This window comes from Limulus polyphemus, unplaced genomic scaffold (genome assembly GCF_000517525.1).
Source record: "Limulus polyphemus unplaced genomic scaffold, Limulus_polyphemus-2.1.2 Scaffold3311, whole genome shotgun sequence".
Taxonomy (NCBI): domain Eukaryota; kingdom Metazoa; phylum Arthropoda; class Merostomata; order Xiphosura; family Limulidae; genus Limulus; species Limulus polyphemus.
In genome coordinates, this window is record NW_013668921.1 from 100,385 (window position 1) to 117,524 (window position 17,140).

General features: G+C 31.4%; 1 protein-coding gene across 1 annotated transcript in view; it reads left to right on the plus strand.

The window, feature by feature from the left end:
- LOC106469111 (conserved oligomeric Golgi complex subunit 5-like) overlaps window positions 1–5,325 on the plus strand; it is a 79,866-nt gene extending 74,541 nt beyond the window's left edge. The window contains exons 19-20 of the mRNA XM_022397538.1: window positions 3,492–3,571; window positions 3,959–5,325. Coding sequence (XP_022253246.1) covers window positions 3,492–3,571; window positions 3,959–4,079 — 201 coding nt within the window. The 3' untranslated portion in view covers window positions 4,080–5,325. The remainder of the gene's footprint in view (window positions 1–3,491; window positions 3,572–3,958) is intronic.
- Window positions 5,326–17,140: the final 11,815 nt, after the last annotated feature.

A 17,140-nucleotide genomic window follows, 5' to 3' on the forward strand; every position in this document is an offset into this window, starting at 1 on the left:
GTAAGTAACTAAAAACTTTAACTAACTGTATCGGTATTAGTTTTTCTCAGACGGTGATGATAATAGCTGTTCTTAGAGATGGAAACCTAGTTTTTTTATAAGAAAAATATTGCTATTTTCTTGTGTTAGTAATAATAATAGTAATTGTTCTTAAAGGTAAAAAATTAGACAAGATAACAGGGTTTAACCCTGTGACTACCAGTGCCATTTTTATATTCCTTTCTGTGCATATCACAAAGCATTACTGAGTTACATTGAAAACTTAACTAAACCACTTTACTATCAATGTATTTTAATGAAATTAGCATTATCATGTACATTATAATTCAAAGTCTTATATTATTTAATTTTTCCTATATTTCAAAAGAAACTGTTGAAAAAAATAATTAAAAATTTCAGGTTTATTCTCACTTGAAGTGCAAGCAGCTATATCAACTGAACTTTAGACTTTATATACAAGAAACGACTATGGTTAAAAAATGTTTTTCTTGTTGGCAATAAACTACATGTACATACATTTCATTTACCAGTAACTTGATACACATTCTTTGAATTGTGCTTAAAAGGAAAACTGTTATAGAATTCCTGAGTTCAAGCTACACCATGCCCACTTACAAAGTAGAAGCTCTGTTGTTAAGCAACAGTTTTAAGTTGACTGGCATGTTTATAACCAACAGAAAGAGCAGATTTTGCTGTTAAAGATCATTACTGTAACAGGAAATGTGCATTTATACATCTGTTTTCAAACGGGGTGAAATGAGTCTAAGTCCATTATTGAGAGCAGTGTCTGTAGCTTTTGAAAATTTTTTCTCGTGTTATATGTATTAGTTTGCTAGATAGTTAGATTGGATTTAAGTTTTACATGTATATTTTAATTATCTGTATTATTTGTGTTTGAAAATTTTTATTTGAAAGGTTTAATGGTTTTTAAACTATTTTATACTTTGAATACCTAAAACAGCTTTGAAAAAGTTATGAGAAATATTGTGCAGGGGTGGGAGTTAAACTATCTTGCCAAAGTTAACATTATTATCGCCCGCGAGCACTTGTTAATGTGTGTCAACATAAATAATCAAAGCTAAAGAACAGGAAAGGAAAATAAAACATTAAAAATAAACTATAAGTGAAAAGATACAAATGTGAAATTATGCATGTAACTCAAAGATATTTTTAGATTATCCAGTGAAGTACATATTTCTTTTGTTAATTTTAAACATTTCATTTCACTGTGCATTGATGATAATAGCTAGAGTTAGTGATGTTGTAAAGAAAATGGCAAATAAAATCTAAACATTTATCTTAAACTTTTGATATTCATTTAGAGGGTTCTAAAGAAATGTGAAAAACTGTAAAATAAAAATTAGTAGCTTTATGCGTAAAATGAAAATCACTTTGCAATTGAACTATTCAGGGTCTGAGTGTAAATAACTACATTAAATAACAAAGTCTTGTTAGGAAAAGTCTAAAGTATACATTTTAGTTTTTGGAAACAACATACTTTTAGGAAAATTCTTGTCAAATTTCAAACAATTTCACCCACTTTTATTTTTGTAACGAAGTATGACTAGAGCGATGTTACCTATGCTCTGACAGAGAAGGCAGGTGTTCTTGGCTTAAGATCACTCCCTGATTTAAGAAGAACCAACAGGTAGTTTAGGGAGCTCGAGAGTACAGAAACATTAAGGTCATAAATGATTGAAGAAACTTGTTGGTTATTAAGAACCTACAGGAAGTTGATAGATGTCAATCATACTGAAACATTGGGGTCAAAATCGACTGAAGAAACTGATTGGTAAGAGTCAACAGGAGGTTGAGAGAGTTGAGGGTGCAACTATAGCGTGTGGTCTACAAAGATATTGACACTATAGCGTGTGGTCTACACATATACTATCATCGTCACTGTTTTAATGATTCACTAAAACATAATTTCTTGCTCAATAATTTATATATATATATATCCACGTTTTTGTTCAGAAAATAATAATAATAATTTAATAAGTTGTGTGTTCCAAAAGATTACCTTAAATTTAGGTTATGATTCTACTAGATTTGGTTGTTGGAATTTATTTCATTCTGATTATATTTGCCCCGAAAACGTGTATTGTAATGGTATTTTGTACTTTATTAGTTTAAAAGTGTTATTTATAATAAATGGCACCAATTGCAAATAAACAAAACAAAAGTTAAAATAGTGATGATGATAGTATCTGTGTAGACCACACGCTATGGTGTAAATATCTTTGTAGACAGCACGCTATAGTAGCACTGAGTTGAGAGTACTGAAACATTGGAATCATAAAGTACTGGAGAAATTTATTGGTTTGTAAAAACCAACAAGAGGTTAAGAGAGTCAAGAGTACTGAAACATTGGGATCATAAAGGATTGAAGAAACTCGTTGATTGCTAAGAACCAACAGAAAGTTGAGAGGGCTCAAGAGTACAGAAACATTGGGATTATAATGGACTGAAGAAACTTGTTGATTGGTGAGAACCAACTGGAGGTTTAGAGTTCAAGAGTACTGAAATATTGAAGTCGTAAGGAACCGGAGAAAATTATTGGTCGGTAAGAATCAACAGAAGGATCAAGAGAGCTCAAGAGTTCTGAAACATTGGGGTCATAATTGACTGAAGAAATTTGTTTATTGGTAATAGCTAACAGGAGGTTAAGAGAGTTCAAGAGTACTGAAACATTGGGGTCATAGTTGACTGAAGAAATTTGTTTATTGGTAATAGCTAACAGGAGGTTAAGAGAGTTCAAGAGTACTGAAACATTGGAATCGTATTCATTGATGAGAACTAGTTGGAGGTGTGGAATTAAATTTTTGATTGTGAAGCAAAGGAAGAAAAGGATAATAAATTAACAAATAAATGTGTAAACTGAAAATAATCATAGAAGTGGAGTTGGAGAAAGAATGAAAGTAAATATAAATGCAAAAATAAAATAAACGTTTTTGTAGGAGTACATCATACGAGTTTCTAATATTCTAAGTTTTTTGGTAAGTGTAAAAGTGCCAGGTTTCTCATAAAAAATAATTTTGTTCCCTTAAATTGGACAACTTTTGTTTTATGATTATTCAAAAACCTTCTGAGCCTAAAAAAATTGTGGCTCGAGTTTTAGGGTTTTTTTCATTACCTGTACAAACCCTGATTGAAATTGACCTTGTATAGTTCACTATTCATGTTTGTTAATACTTGAATTACTTGTTTTATGAACTAGCATCAGTAGTAGTTAGTATCTTTCTTGCTTAATGTAAAATTTAAAAAAGAAAACAGATAAATCGTAAGACAATGACATGCATCTTCATTTTCACATTAAATATAAATGTTAATGTTTGTTTTGTAGATCTATATTTGCTGTTTGTAAGTTTGCTGTTGTTTCCATATAAAATATAGTAATTGTAAGAATATGATATTGATAATTTACTAAAGATTATTAGTCTCCTGTAGTTTTTATTCTAAATGTTGTTGGTGTTTATTGACTTTTATGTCAGGTTTCTGGCTGGTCAATTGGTGACTATTCAAAGTGGTTAGATGATCATCCTTCAGACATGGACCAATTATCATTTATCAGGTGAGTTACATTTTACCATAGTTAATGTTCATGGGAATGAGTTTTCATACACTGCTTGAATCTGTAGCCCAAATAGCTTAGATGAGTGACTGACCCTTTATTATGTGGTATTCTTGGTTAGTCTTTATGTTCACTTTATTTAGTTTTAATACCAGTAACATTGCTAATAAGGATATATTTCTGTAAAAACTAGATATTATGTTAAAAATCAACTGTATGTAATTACTTGCCATCTAGAAACAAAATACAAGCATTTTATACAAATATGTTGTTTACTTTCTTGATTATTATTTCAAGTTTATTGTATTTTGTGCACCCACATTTTTTCTAAAGAATCTTGCTAAGTGTTTAATTGTTTGATTGTACAACTTGCCGATCTGTTTAAAGGTGGACGTTAGAAGCCTATGTTAATACTGTGAAACAACGTCAGGGTCGTGAGTTCTGCTTCATCTACCCTATCATGCTTGAATTACTACATCTTGGCTTACAGAAACCTGAAACAAGGTGATGGCTTAAATGTATAATACTTGTATCTTAAGCATGAGATGAATTCAGACCATCAGAATCTGTGCTTCAAGAATTATTGATAACTGTTATAATTATTTACTTCCAATAAAAGTGTGTGTTTGATGCATTCTATGTATTAAAAGTACCTTTATCAGTGTTATTCAATGGAATAATCATTTCTTCTATTTGCTTAGAAAGACTGAAGATATATATTGTATAAGCACCATTCAACAGAAGTTCTGTATTTGTTTAGTTTCACAGGAGAGGTATTCGGACTACACTGACACTATAAGCCTAATAACTTCTGGTTTTAAAAATAAATTGAAAGAACTTTCTTATTGCTTTTCTGTTATTCATACATCAAATATATTCAAATATTTATAGACTTTTCTTACAAAGGAACTTTCTTGTCATTTTGGTTTATTTCAGTGATGTGTTTATCATGTTATTTTTATATTGAGGTATGAGGCAATTTAATTTTTCGGTATAATTTTAGGGGATTCTGAGGAAAATGTTAGATAATCAACATATTAAAAAAAGCTTGTAAATGTATCAGGTTTATAATGTGTGATTATTAGATAGAGATGAATAGCACAATCATTTGTAACTTGTTTTCTGTGTATAACATAGTTGAAAAGATTAATACTTTTGAATAAACCTCCATAACTCTAAAATATTAAAGTATAATTTTTTCTACTGAGCTATTGATTTTACATAGTAACCACCTAATTGAAATAAAAGTATAAAGTTTTTGGAGATTCCAAACCCTAAGCTCTATAAGTGAATAGCTTAGGCAGCTTAGGTGATTTCAATGAAGCAGAAATTTTTTGATCAGGGTTCTCACAAGAGTTCCACAGTGAAGGGTCCCATAGGTAGAATTTAATAAACTCAAATGAAAAAAGCACTTCACTGTTAATGGAAAACTATTTACAATGTAGAAAAGAGCATGTTAATGTTCACTAAAAAAAACTATTTACAATTTACACTGCATAGTTTCCTTTTATGAGTGCAAATTAATTTTCATGATAAGATTAAATTTACTTTTTTCATCTGAAAATTTTCATATATCATCTTCATAACCTAAATAAATGTCCTAAATAAATATCAAATGTTTTTTGTTTTGTTTTTTCAGAAAAACTATATTTTATCTATTATTCTCTTAACCATAACTCTGCATAGGTCAGTTGATTTGACCGACCTTGTTACCGCCATAAAAAATTAGGAAATAAATATAAATTTTCTATCCAGACTGATTACAAGTTGTAACAGAAAACCACAATTATTTATTCTAAGTAGTTTAAGGCTTGTAACAAAATGCATCTATTTATACTTAAATTTTATTGTTTTATTGCCCTTTGACCTGTGCACCATATTAATTGCAAGTATGTGGTGAATGTGCAGCTCACATTATGGTATTGAATGACATAATGCACGTACTGGCAAGTACTGATGTAGAAAGTAACAGCTTATACTTCACTTAAGAAAAGGTAGATGTAGGTTGTTGTTTTTTTTTGTTCCATGAAGCATCTGAGGGTAATTTCAAAGAATATATCAGAGGAAAAAGTGCTTGAATTTCACATGTAACAAATGAGTAGTTGCCACAACCAAAAAGCTTATAGATAAGTGTCCTTTAAAGTATTGATCACTTGAAATATCTCTTGCTTTGGTCTTATTGCTATGATCAGTGACAAGGAGGATTGCATGGCAAACTTTACTAATATTGGAGTCCTGCATGAACTGGTTGACCTCAAATAAGTAAATAATAGAGACTATGACCCTCATCAATGGTAGTACCAAGCCTTTCTTATTAAGTGGTTAGTTTTCAATTTTAAAGAAGTTTAACAACTTCCTTATTAATGATATGGATGAGAAAAATAAGTTGGAGGTTTGTATAGCCACAACGATGATTACAGTGGAATGAGGCTTTTCCATCAGTAAATAGTTCATTGTTGAAAACGTGAATTGTTACTATTATTACCTTAGTGTGAATAGTGTACCTGAGAATACCATATTATTTCATGCTCCTTTTTTTCAAAAACATTGAAGTTGTTCAATAACAGGCTTCCCATTTAAAGTTCCTTCTGCATTTTAGATATAACAGCAAAGTAAAATTATCACATGTTAGAAATAAATACTTTTTTCTTTAAATCACTAGCCTCCCAGTGGCATGTTTGCGGATTTTATAATGTTAAAACTGGGTTTCGATACCTATGGTGGGCATTGTGTAGCTTTGTGCTTAAACTACAAACATACAAACTTTTAAGCTACTAAATTTAATAAATGAGGGATAGGTCTTAATTCCTATTTCAATAGCACTGATTTCCAGAGGCTTCTTATCAGTCTTCTGTGTCTACTAGAGAAGATAGTTCAAAACACCAGTTACTTCTAGCTTCAGAAATTTCACCACAAGTTTCCTAAAAAGTTTGCTAAATTGTACATCATGAGTCTTTTTTGAAATATTTTAGTGTGGAGCTAGATGAATACAAAGGATTGACTTTTACATCAAAATTTGTCTTTCAGACAAATGGCAATTCTTCTACACTAACAGTCATAAATATACATTTATACTCTGGTAAAACAAGTCAAGAAGTACTTTTTCAGTCCCCTCAGCTGTTTAAGGAGTTTGCCACACACTAGAACTAGGGATAGCAGTTTATACTAAATATATTACAAGAACAAGTAACACTCGTTCCATTGTGTTTTTCATCCCCATTTTAGAATTTTTTTTTGGACCTAACCAACATTCAGAAATTAAGAATTTACAAAGCTACATACCAAATTGAAGCTTGTATACTTAACTTCACTCCTTTAGTACTAAAGGCATCAGATGACTAGAAGCTGGAGTGGTGTAAAGCTCATTCATGAATGTGTAAATAATCAGTCCATCACAACCACAAATATCAAGAATATTTAGGAAAATTATGTATAATACTGGATAGTTATTCATTAGTATTCACATGCTCATGATCTTTTGCATCAATATTGTACTTGTCACAAATAAATTACGGGGATGTTAAAACAGTAAGAAAATATGATGACTAATACAGCTATTATCATGATCTATAAAAATAATTATTATTAGTTTGCCAGCTCCTGAGGCTTTTGCTGAAGCTTATTGTTTAACTTGGCCAGTGCAGTGTTCTTTTATCCTTTGTGCATCTCATTTCATAGCTTAGGGTGAGTTGGCAACTGGTTTCTGTTTTGTCTTCAAAATCAATTTCTGAGTTGTAATGTCACTTTCAAATTGCATCTTCTGCTTCCTATCTGCACATTTTTTCTGCCCCATTAAGATATTTCTTTCGGCCTCTCCTGTTTGTCAAGGTAAACATGGTACTTTTGCCTTGTTCCTGCAGCTACCAAAATAAGTTTTTTTTTTCTCATCTAGATATTTTTGATGCCTCCAACATACTCTTGATGTTCAGTTTTTGCTCACTGAGAGCAACAATGCAGAAGACATGAACAAAAACCCTATAACCTGAGCACTTTTGAAAGGTGTATCTTTCTACTTCAGGGGCAAACTTTGGGTTATATGGTTTTTATTCATTTCTGTCAAGACCTACATATTTTTCTAACATCATGAATGCAAAAGACAGATATTGTCAACCATGATTTGCTTGTTCTCAAAGAACTCTTTCCACAGAGGAAAGGCCATAGAAAAGGAATAGAAGCATTTTTGTCATTTTCCAGAGCTTATACACTGGCTTTCTAGCCACGTGTTCATGAATGAAAACATCCCCCTTTTGATTTTTCCTTTTTGTGAACAAAAAGTTTGAAGTGGTGACTGCTGTCATTTAGAGAAGATGACAAAAATGTCATTTATAAATGACAAAACTTTGACAGAATTTGGTTGTAGTTTGTATCCTGTCTATAGATTTAGGGTCAGTCAAGATGTGAAAAGTTTTATTTTGCTGACAACCACTTCCACCTTTGTTTGAATGCAATGAATCAAGTTATCTTTTATGTTGATACCTACATGCTTGGTAGAAAAGAAACTGGCTCCATTATATTAGGACTAACAAGTCTCCATCAAGTTATTTTGTGGGTTAAAATGCATTTCATGTTGTAGATTTGACATCAGCATATGATTGACTTTACTGAGGTGATGGATATCAGTACACCTTTTTGAAATTCTTATATTGACATCTCTCCCACATAACTCTTTGAAGTAAGGTTGTCAGACATTGGGTCAAGAAGTAGATCCTCCTTAACTACTTTTTACATACAAGAAGATGCATAAAAGTCTGGCACATAATTGTTTATTAAATCAAGCCACATATTAACTAGATCATTGAAATCAGCCAATTTTAAGTGTTTTCTGATAGTGTTCCCAGTTTATCACTGATAGTGGAATAGGAAAGCAACTGTGCAACCAATATTTCGTTATTACACTGAGATCCTTCACATTCATTATGCACTTTAATTAGCTTGTGACAGGCTGTAAACTCCCAACCTTTGTTGCCAATCAATTTTCAAGTGGATCCTTTATAAGGATAGTACCATCCTCAAATAAAATTCATCCAGAAGCCAACTACAGATAGGTTTTAATAAATAGAACACATCTGGACAAAATAAACTTTTTTTTTCTGAATAATAGGCCTGGCATGGCCAGGTGGTTAGGGTGCTTGACTTGCAATCTGAGGGCCACAGGTTCGAATCCCAGTCCTACCAAACATGGGGGTGTTATAATGTTATGGTCATTCACACCATTCATTGGTAAAAGAGTAGTCCAAGAGTTGGCATAAGGTAGTGATGACTAGCTGCCTTCCCTCTAGTCTTTCACTGCTAAATTAGGGACAATTAGTGCAGATAGCCCTCGTGTGGTTTTGTGCAAAATTCAAAACAAACCAATCTCTGAATAATGGATATGAGAGAACTATGTTTTGTTGATGGTGATTGCAAAATCATACCACAACTGTATAGCCAATTTGACTAAGACCTGGGAAAGGTGTCAAGAAACTTCTCCATCATTTCCTTCTACTCTTTAAAATTTGCAACTTTTTTTTAATGTTAATCTTTGGAACATTTTTATGTTTAAAATTTGTTTCCATAAATTGAACTGATATTTAATTTGTTAATTTTGTGAAGTGAATTCTTTGACATTATTTGAGTCATTTACTTATGAAGTAGCCCACTAGCACAATCCTCATTATTACTTGTTAGTTTTGAGTTTCAATCACTACTTAGACCAGCACATTTAGGTTTGGTTTAAGCTGATGTTAAGTCTTTTTTTTTTTCAGACATTATCAATGCTTCTTGTAACTGTGCTTGTTAAAAGAATCCCTATAAGTTGTCAGTGTTGTCTCTTAGGTTTTTACAAAGATGTTTCTCAATTATTGTGCTCTGAACAGGCAGTGGGTGACTTGTCATTAACAACATGAAGTTTTGGAATTGTAGTTTTCTTCAAAACGTGAAAAGTGGGGAAAAAATCACTAAAATATTGTTCAGTGTATCTTGTGCTAAAGATGATCCAATTTGTATGTGTATTAGCATCCATCACCCAGAGTTTGCTGGCTTAATTACTATAATTTCTGGTATAGTAACAGGAAACTGTCTGACAATATACATGGGCTGTTTTGTTTTAGGATTTTTACCCAAGAAAGGGAATAAAAAGACCCTAAAATATGGCACATTTCTACCTTTTTTTTAGACTTTTGACTTTGAACTTAAAGACGCATGTACTTACTCAGTTGTCCTCTGGTGGGACAGCAGTAAGTGTAAAATCTGAGATTTGATTCCCCATGGTGGACATAGAAAATTGCCCAATGTGGCTTTGCTTAAAAAAAATAACTTAGTTAAACAAGGTAATTATTACCTTTACCTTCCACAAAGCAGGGTATTATGTTGGCATCTAAAAAGGTCATTAGGGATTTAATAACAAAAGAAAGAAGGAAGGGGAACATTATCTAACATCATCCTTTATATAGTTTTGCTTTCTTAATGGGTTCCTTGAGCTAGTTTAAATACAAATGCAATTCAAAGAATACAGAGGTTGAGAATATTATATTAAAATGTTTTTGGAGCATCACTACATTGTTACAGTCTATGTCACCACATCTGGTTATGCTCTATCTGACAACCATGCATCTTGGCAATAGCTCCACAGCATAATTTCTTTTGCAAAAGGCTCCATCATCAGGGTGAGGTGTCAAAAGCACACCCCTCCTCCATGCTGATTTCCATAATTTAGCTAGTGTTGTTTCTCGTTATTTGTTTCAACAGTCAGATAGCTTGAATACCTGTTTCATTTTCCAACTGCTTGAGGTATGTGACAGTTGAAGAGGAGTTATGATTGGAACCCTTATCTTAATGGACCCATACACTGTTGGCCTTATTTCCAGACAGCAGTTATCTTGTATAATATTGCCTTGGGTACTCGACAACCTTACCATTAAGCCATTAGGAGACTCTCTGTTGAAAAATATGCCAAAACTGTGTAGATGACTAAACTAATCTTACATGAGTAACATTAAATTTTGACATTATATATCTTTATCAATTTATACCTAAAATATGTTGTTAAATGTAATTAATTGCTAAAAAAAACACCTTGTCTGTATGGACATGTGTGAGTGGTTATAGAATGTGGAAAGTTGTCACTTTGCCAATAAATAACAAAATATTAAGCAATTCTCAGTGACATTAAAAAGATTACCAATTTAAAATTCCCACTCCAAAAAGAAAAAATATTACTTATTAAAACAGACAGTTCTTTCAGTTTATTAACTTTAGTGATCATTATGTCTACTTTATGCTATTTCTTTTAGAAATTAAGTATATATTGGGGAATGTTTCATGCATTGTATAAAAATATTTCTGGTAGACTACATGGACATATTTTTACACACACATTTTGTTACACGTGTAATATTTTAGGATGTTTTTAGTTGGGAGGTTATTAGACCTATTTGGGAGGTTTTGTTTAATAATTTTGATTGATTTAATCCTGAGTTGACATTTGCTACATTGGTGATCTTGTTTTCACATTTGAAAATATTTTTCACTTTTGCCATGTTTTTGATTTGTTTTTCTCTTACAGTATGAAAGACACCTTATATGTTGTGTTATAAGACATTTCAATGTTTTATGTATATATTATGTTTGTTTTCTTTTTATGTTAGTTCATATGGCATATCACCTTAAGCACCATTCTTATAAATGTTTGTATTTTTGTATACATTTATCTGTGTGTGTATACATTTATACACACACACACACACAATGAAATAAAGCTTTCTTTGTTTGAAACACTTTATTTAAGGCATTAGTATTTAAATATCCATTCAATCAGTTCACAAAACTTTCATTTCTATGCTCAAAAAAGACAAAACTTAGGCCCTGCTTTGACCATAAGAAACAAATTTATTGTTCAATTTTCAATTAATGAAACTTTCTGGGATACTTTAGAGAAAGACGATTTTATCCAAGATTTATCAAACATAATATGCATGTATTCTACCTTTGAAGATTTTAAGAACAAACAAAATATGTAAAGTAATTGTGATAACAATATAAAAAAATTTCAGTTTGTTGTTTCTTATGATAAAGTATCCCGTTGGGACAGCAATATGTCTACAGAGTTACGAAGCTAAAATCAGGGGTTTGATTCCCCTCAGTGAACACAGCAGATAACCCAACATGGCTTTGCTGTGAGAAAAACACGCACACGATAAAAGAAAATACATATTTTTTATTTCAAATTTTATAATTCTAATATGTTTACTGTCAATCATTACGGAATTTACTTTGCAACCAAAACAAACTGTATATCCACTATTCATTAACTCTGACAATGAAGAATGAGTTTTGTATGTCATTGAACTTAACAGTCAGCAAAACAAATTATATATTCTTGCACTTTACATAACAATACAGAAAGCTAAGTGTAAATTCATAAAGTTCTCAATATTTGATGGTATGTTAGAAAATAATTTTCTGCTTCTAAGTTACTATTTTCTGTTTTTGATCTAGAACTCTCATATTTGTCATTTAAATATAACTTTACAAATATAACTCACAAAGATCTATACATAGTCTAACTTCTTGAAGGTGTAATCATTTAGACATCTAAAGACATAAAAGTATCATCCATCTTACAATTTGGATAGTGTTCTTCAGTTTTATCTGAGAGACAAATACCTCTAAAAAACTGGCAGCATAATTATCTTTGATATTTACAAATAATACCAACTGAAATATGTATGGATTACCAAGATTAAATTAACTTCTATGCTAGTATGGTATATTTAAGTTAGTGTGCAATTCTTGTATAAAAGTAGTGGAATCCAACCGCCATTTTTTCTTTTTAGTGATTCTTCTTTGGAGCTGGGTTTGATCTTTTTTGCCATTTCATTAATACCAACAGCATTTCTTTTCTTTCCAACAGACTAAAATATTATATATAATTAGTAAAACACAGCAACATTATTTATTAATATAATGAATATGACTGAAAACAAACATTATTTTGTCAAAGAAACACAGAAATTAGATTTATAAGCAAATAAATATACCTAATGATATACTTATGTTTAAAGGCTGGTTCTTCATTCTTTCTTGCATGTCGTACAACTGCATCAGTCTGATTATTACTGGTGAAAGGGACCCAGATTTGACTGAACTTTAGACTGTTTGTTGTACATAGATATTATAAATTAGGATATGTCTGAACTTGTAACTTAACACTAATCAGAAACAGGTAACTCTGTCATCATTCGAGTACATACCAATATAATTCATTGTATTGTATAATGAAATAATAAATCTCATAGATTTCACATGGATTATTTACTGACTTTTAAATTCATGTAGAAAATATATGATTATGTAGGGTTTCAACCATTTATTTTCAATATTAAGTTCAAATGAAAGTGATATCTGTTTTAGCTAACTCAAAATGTCAAAAGTTTTTTTAAACTTTATGTCCTGCCCTCTATATTTTCTAAAACCAAAGTTTATAGAGCAATAAGGAGTCCTGAATATCAAATGGTGACTCATGTCAGGAAGCAGATGTATAGACTATATTCAGTTTGTAAGAAACAAGGTCTACTAGATAAAGAGGTAACAGTAATTGTTATTTATGTAGATCCTTTAAACTCAATTGACTTGTAAAGCTAACCATGAAAATATGCATTATTTTAAGGGCAAATTATTTAATATATAGCAATACTGGTTTTAGTTGTTACCATAACAATGTCTCAGTAATGGTTATATTTTTTGAGTCTATGGAAATTATAACATGAACTAATTAAACTGAACATTTGACCATTTGTTCACTATGGTTTATAAACTACATAAAATCTTACACACTGAGTTGGAATGAACATGATTTGTGGGAAAGCTAATCCAGTAAAATTAAAACTTAATGATGTTTATAGTATCTGAAGTTTTTAGTATGTATGATAGTATATTGGGCTATGATGAAATGTGAGTTTTATATAAGAACACTGAATTTTATAATTTGTTACCAAAAAATGTTGAAATAATCACCTTATTTATAATTAAAGGTCCTTATGTGCATTTGGAAAACTAATAGGTTTAAATGAAAGATACAGAAATAGAATTTCTAGCTTGTAGAAACAAAAGTGTTACTTGGTTTAGGTGAACACAAGTGTTAAAAAGAAATACTGTGTCAAGAACTTCTTATTATGTAAAATCAATAATAGTTTTACATGTAATTAAATATAAACATTGTTGACATGTTGAGACAATGAGCTCATCATCCTTCGTTTATAGAAACACTATTCTTAGTAACTAGTTATATGGATAGCATAAAGACATATTAATGAAACAACAAGTTTTAATGTTAAATTACTTAAAGATTTAAATAAGCATCCTATTCAGGATGATAAATGATTTGTCAAGAACATAATTCTATGGATATAGAGAAACTAATGAAACTTTAAGATTGTTGTAAGTTTGCATGTTAAATTTTAGCAGGATAGACTCCAGTCGTGTGGATAACACACCAGAATTTCTTATAGTCCTTCTCTAGGCTTCCCTGAAGCTTGCAGTATATTAAGTGCCGAAATATAAGATGTAATTCCTAATTACACAAAATTAGTTAACATAATAATAGGAATAAAAACCCTTACATAAATAATGTAAAATAAGCAAGCCTTTTATAAAATCGAATAAATTATGTATACACTACAAATTAAAAATAGAACCAATTTACAAATGCATACAATCACATATTTATATCAAATAGAAGGAAAATTGTTCACAAAAACTTTACAGTAGAAATAAACCAAATAAAGTTTTGTGTGATGGTCCGCTATGCTTTCAAAGCAGCTCGCTTTTGGCTTTCTATTCACTAAACATTACTGGTGTAACAAAGATTTTAAAAAATCTGATAACTACTTTGAAATGGCACTTCACTAAAACGTCATGCTTTCTCTGTGAATTCATTCACTCTTTATTTGATTTTACTAAAACTTTATTAGTGTACTGTACACGCAAGCATTCTTTAAACATCCCTATAGGCCAACTGAAAACTAAAATCGATTTTACTAGAAAATTCAATGCAGTAGAATAAACTTATCATGGGGTAAGTCGCACGATCATGACTTGATTTGTCCATATTCTGAGTCTAAAGACTAAATTCTGACGTTTAGATCCCAATTCGCTGTGTATATACAGAGAAAATCGTCGTTTCTGTTATTCGTATATGTGTACGGAAAGTTATTCTTTACTTCAAACCTGCTCACTTAACTTGCAGATTTGAAAAAAAAAACATTGTAATCAAAATTAAATCTTTAAGATATGCAAAATAAAAACTTTTAGAATAAAGTTAAATAAATTAAAATGATATCTCAAACAAAATGCATAGAACACAACCCTTTAAAAATGCGTAAAGATATTTACAAACAAAACTAAGATGCATACAATTTAGCAAATGAAATAAAAAACAGATATCCAAAAATGTTAAAGTGTACATAAGAAAAAGGAGAAATTAAAATGAAATGCACATACACTTTGAAGAACTCTGACAAATTCGCCGTCGAAATAAGCATTCTGCCGACATCTTCTGGACGACACCTATCACTCGGGGCCTGATGGCTGGAGCACCCGAGTCGCAACCTCCAGGTCGCGAGTTGAATACCGCCATCGAACATTCTCGCTTGTAGAAACAAAATCATTATTTGGTTTAGGTGAACACAAGTGTTAAAAAGAAATACTGTGTCGAGAACTTATTATTATGTAAAATCAATAATAGTTTTACTCTGTGGGAGCATTATGATGTTACGTTGGTCAAGAGTTGGCGGTGGGTGGTGCTTTACTCCTAGTCTATCACAAAATAGGGACAGTTAGCACATATATCCCTCAAGTAACTTTGCGTGAAAGTCAACAGTCAAAACTATCTCTTGGGCTACGTCTTTTCCCACTTCAACTAGTGCATAGCTTCACGGAGGTTTACTGCAATTTTGGGGTCCTCCCCCTCTTTCTGCCGTGAAGTTGATTTCCTGCCGCTGCAACAATTACGAAGACTTTCTATACCACTCTACATATATTATCACACTGGCGTAGTAGATGGAAACTAAAAGTCTTAGTGAAGCAATTGTATATAATACAGTATCACCTATAATTTGGGTGAAAGTAAAGAATAATATATTATAACACAGTATTCAATACTACACCTTTTCTTGCATAGTATTCGAAATAAAAATTTTCTATGTTTGAAACAGACTACCTGAATTTTCTGGAGATTTGTCTTAGCACACAAGTTATTACACCATTTTTCTATTTAGTTTACGAGAAGTTGAATATTATATGCAGCTAGATAGCGTTGTTATCTGTAAATTGAAAGGGCAGTATCTCTTCTCATCACGAGAGGGTTCCAGTCTGATTAAGGACACACCATACACAGTACATGATGGTGACAATGCCACCAAGCAGTGAGGAAGTTGTGTTCTTTCTCAGCACAGAATATGATTCAGGTTTTTAGGAAGCTAAGTGGGATGGTTCTGGTTTCACTGGATTTGTCTGTATTTATTTTTCTGTGGCGTAATTTTTAGAGAATGGATTAACTTGCAAATGGTGATACAATATTTTAATAGCTCTGCTACTGGTGTTGTAAGCTGTCTAGGAAGTAATGCGTTTTACTATAAAACATTGTATTTAGCCTAGTGTGTAGTGATATTTAAAGCAGAGAACAGTACGAATATTAATCCTGGCTAAAAGAATTTTTGCTGAAAAGTCTTGGTGCAGATGGATTGTGCTGGTGATTATATATTTCAAGATGTGTTGAGTTTAATGGCTCGTAGAGGGAGAATGTTATGGTACTTCAGCTGGTGGAAGAAGACTGTTATTGCTATGGTAGTGATGCACCAGCCAGAGTCTGTCTAAAGCTATTAGTACGTGATATATGTGTAAAATATGTATGTGTGTGGTATTGCTTACATAGATTGACGTAACATGAAAACATTCGTGAGTGGTGTTTAATATGAATGAATAAGTTACATAGAAAACATAACTGACAAGCAACATATCAAAAAATAAAGGACTTGATCCTTTATATATGAAGTAACTGTGACTAATGATGGCAGTCTTGAATTGTTTTATCTTTGCTGAAGAGTTTATCTTATTTCGTATTTTCAGTGTATCGTTGAGGGCATTCGATTTCGTAATGTGAAGAGTTCTTTTGTCATGATAGTGTATTGTATTTAGCTTGTTTTTTTTTATTTATTAGATGTTTTTAGGTTTTCACTTTCAACCTTTTTTATGTAATAAGTTATGTTCTTTGTCTTACTCTTCTATGCAGGGCCGGATTAGCCTCAATAGAGTGTGGATGTATATACATAGTTTGTTTGTTTTTTCTTGTTGTCAAGGAGAGAGGTTGGTAAATCTAAATGTACGTCTTTGAACTGGAATATATTGTGAAAGAAAAAGAAACAGAATAGGTAGAAATTCAACTTTGTATTTTATTTAACAGTGATCCAGAAATCATAGCATTATACTTCAACTGATGAGCCATTCAAATTACATAAACATAAATATACATTGTATATTTAGCATACTGTTGCGTCAGCGGAGGTCACGTGACTAGTATCACGCCACGTCCTT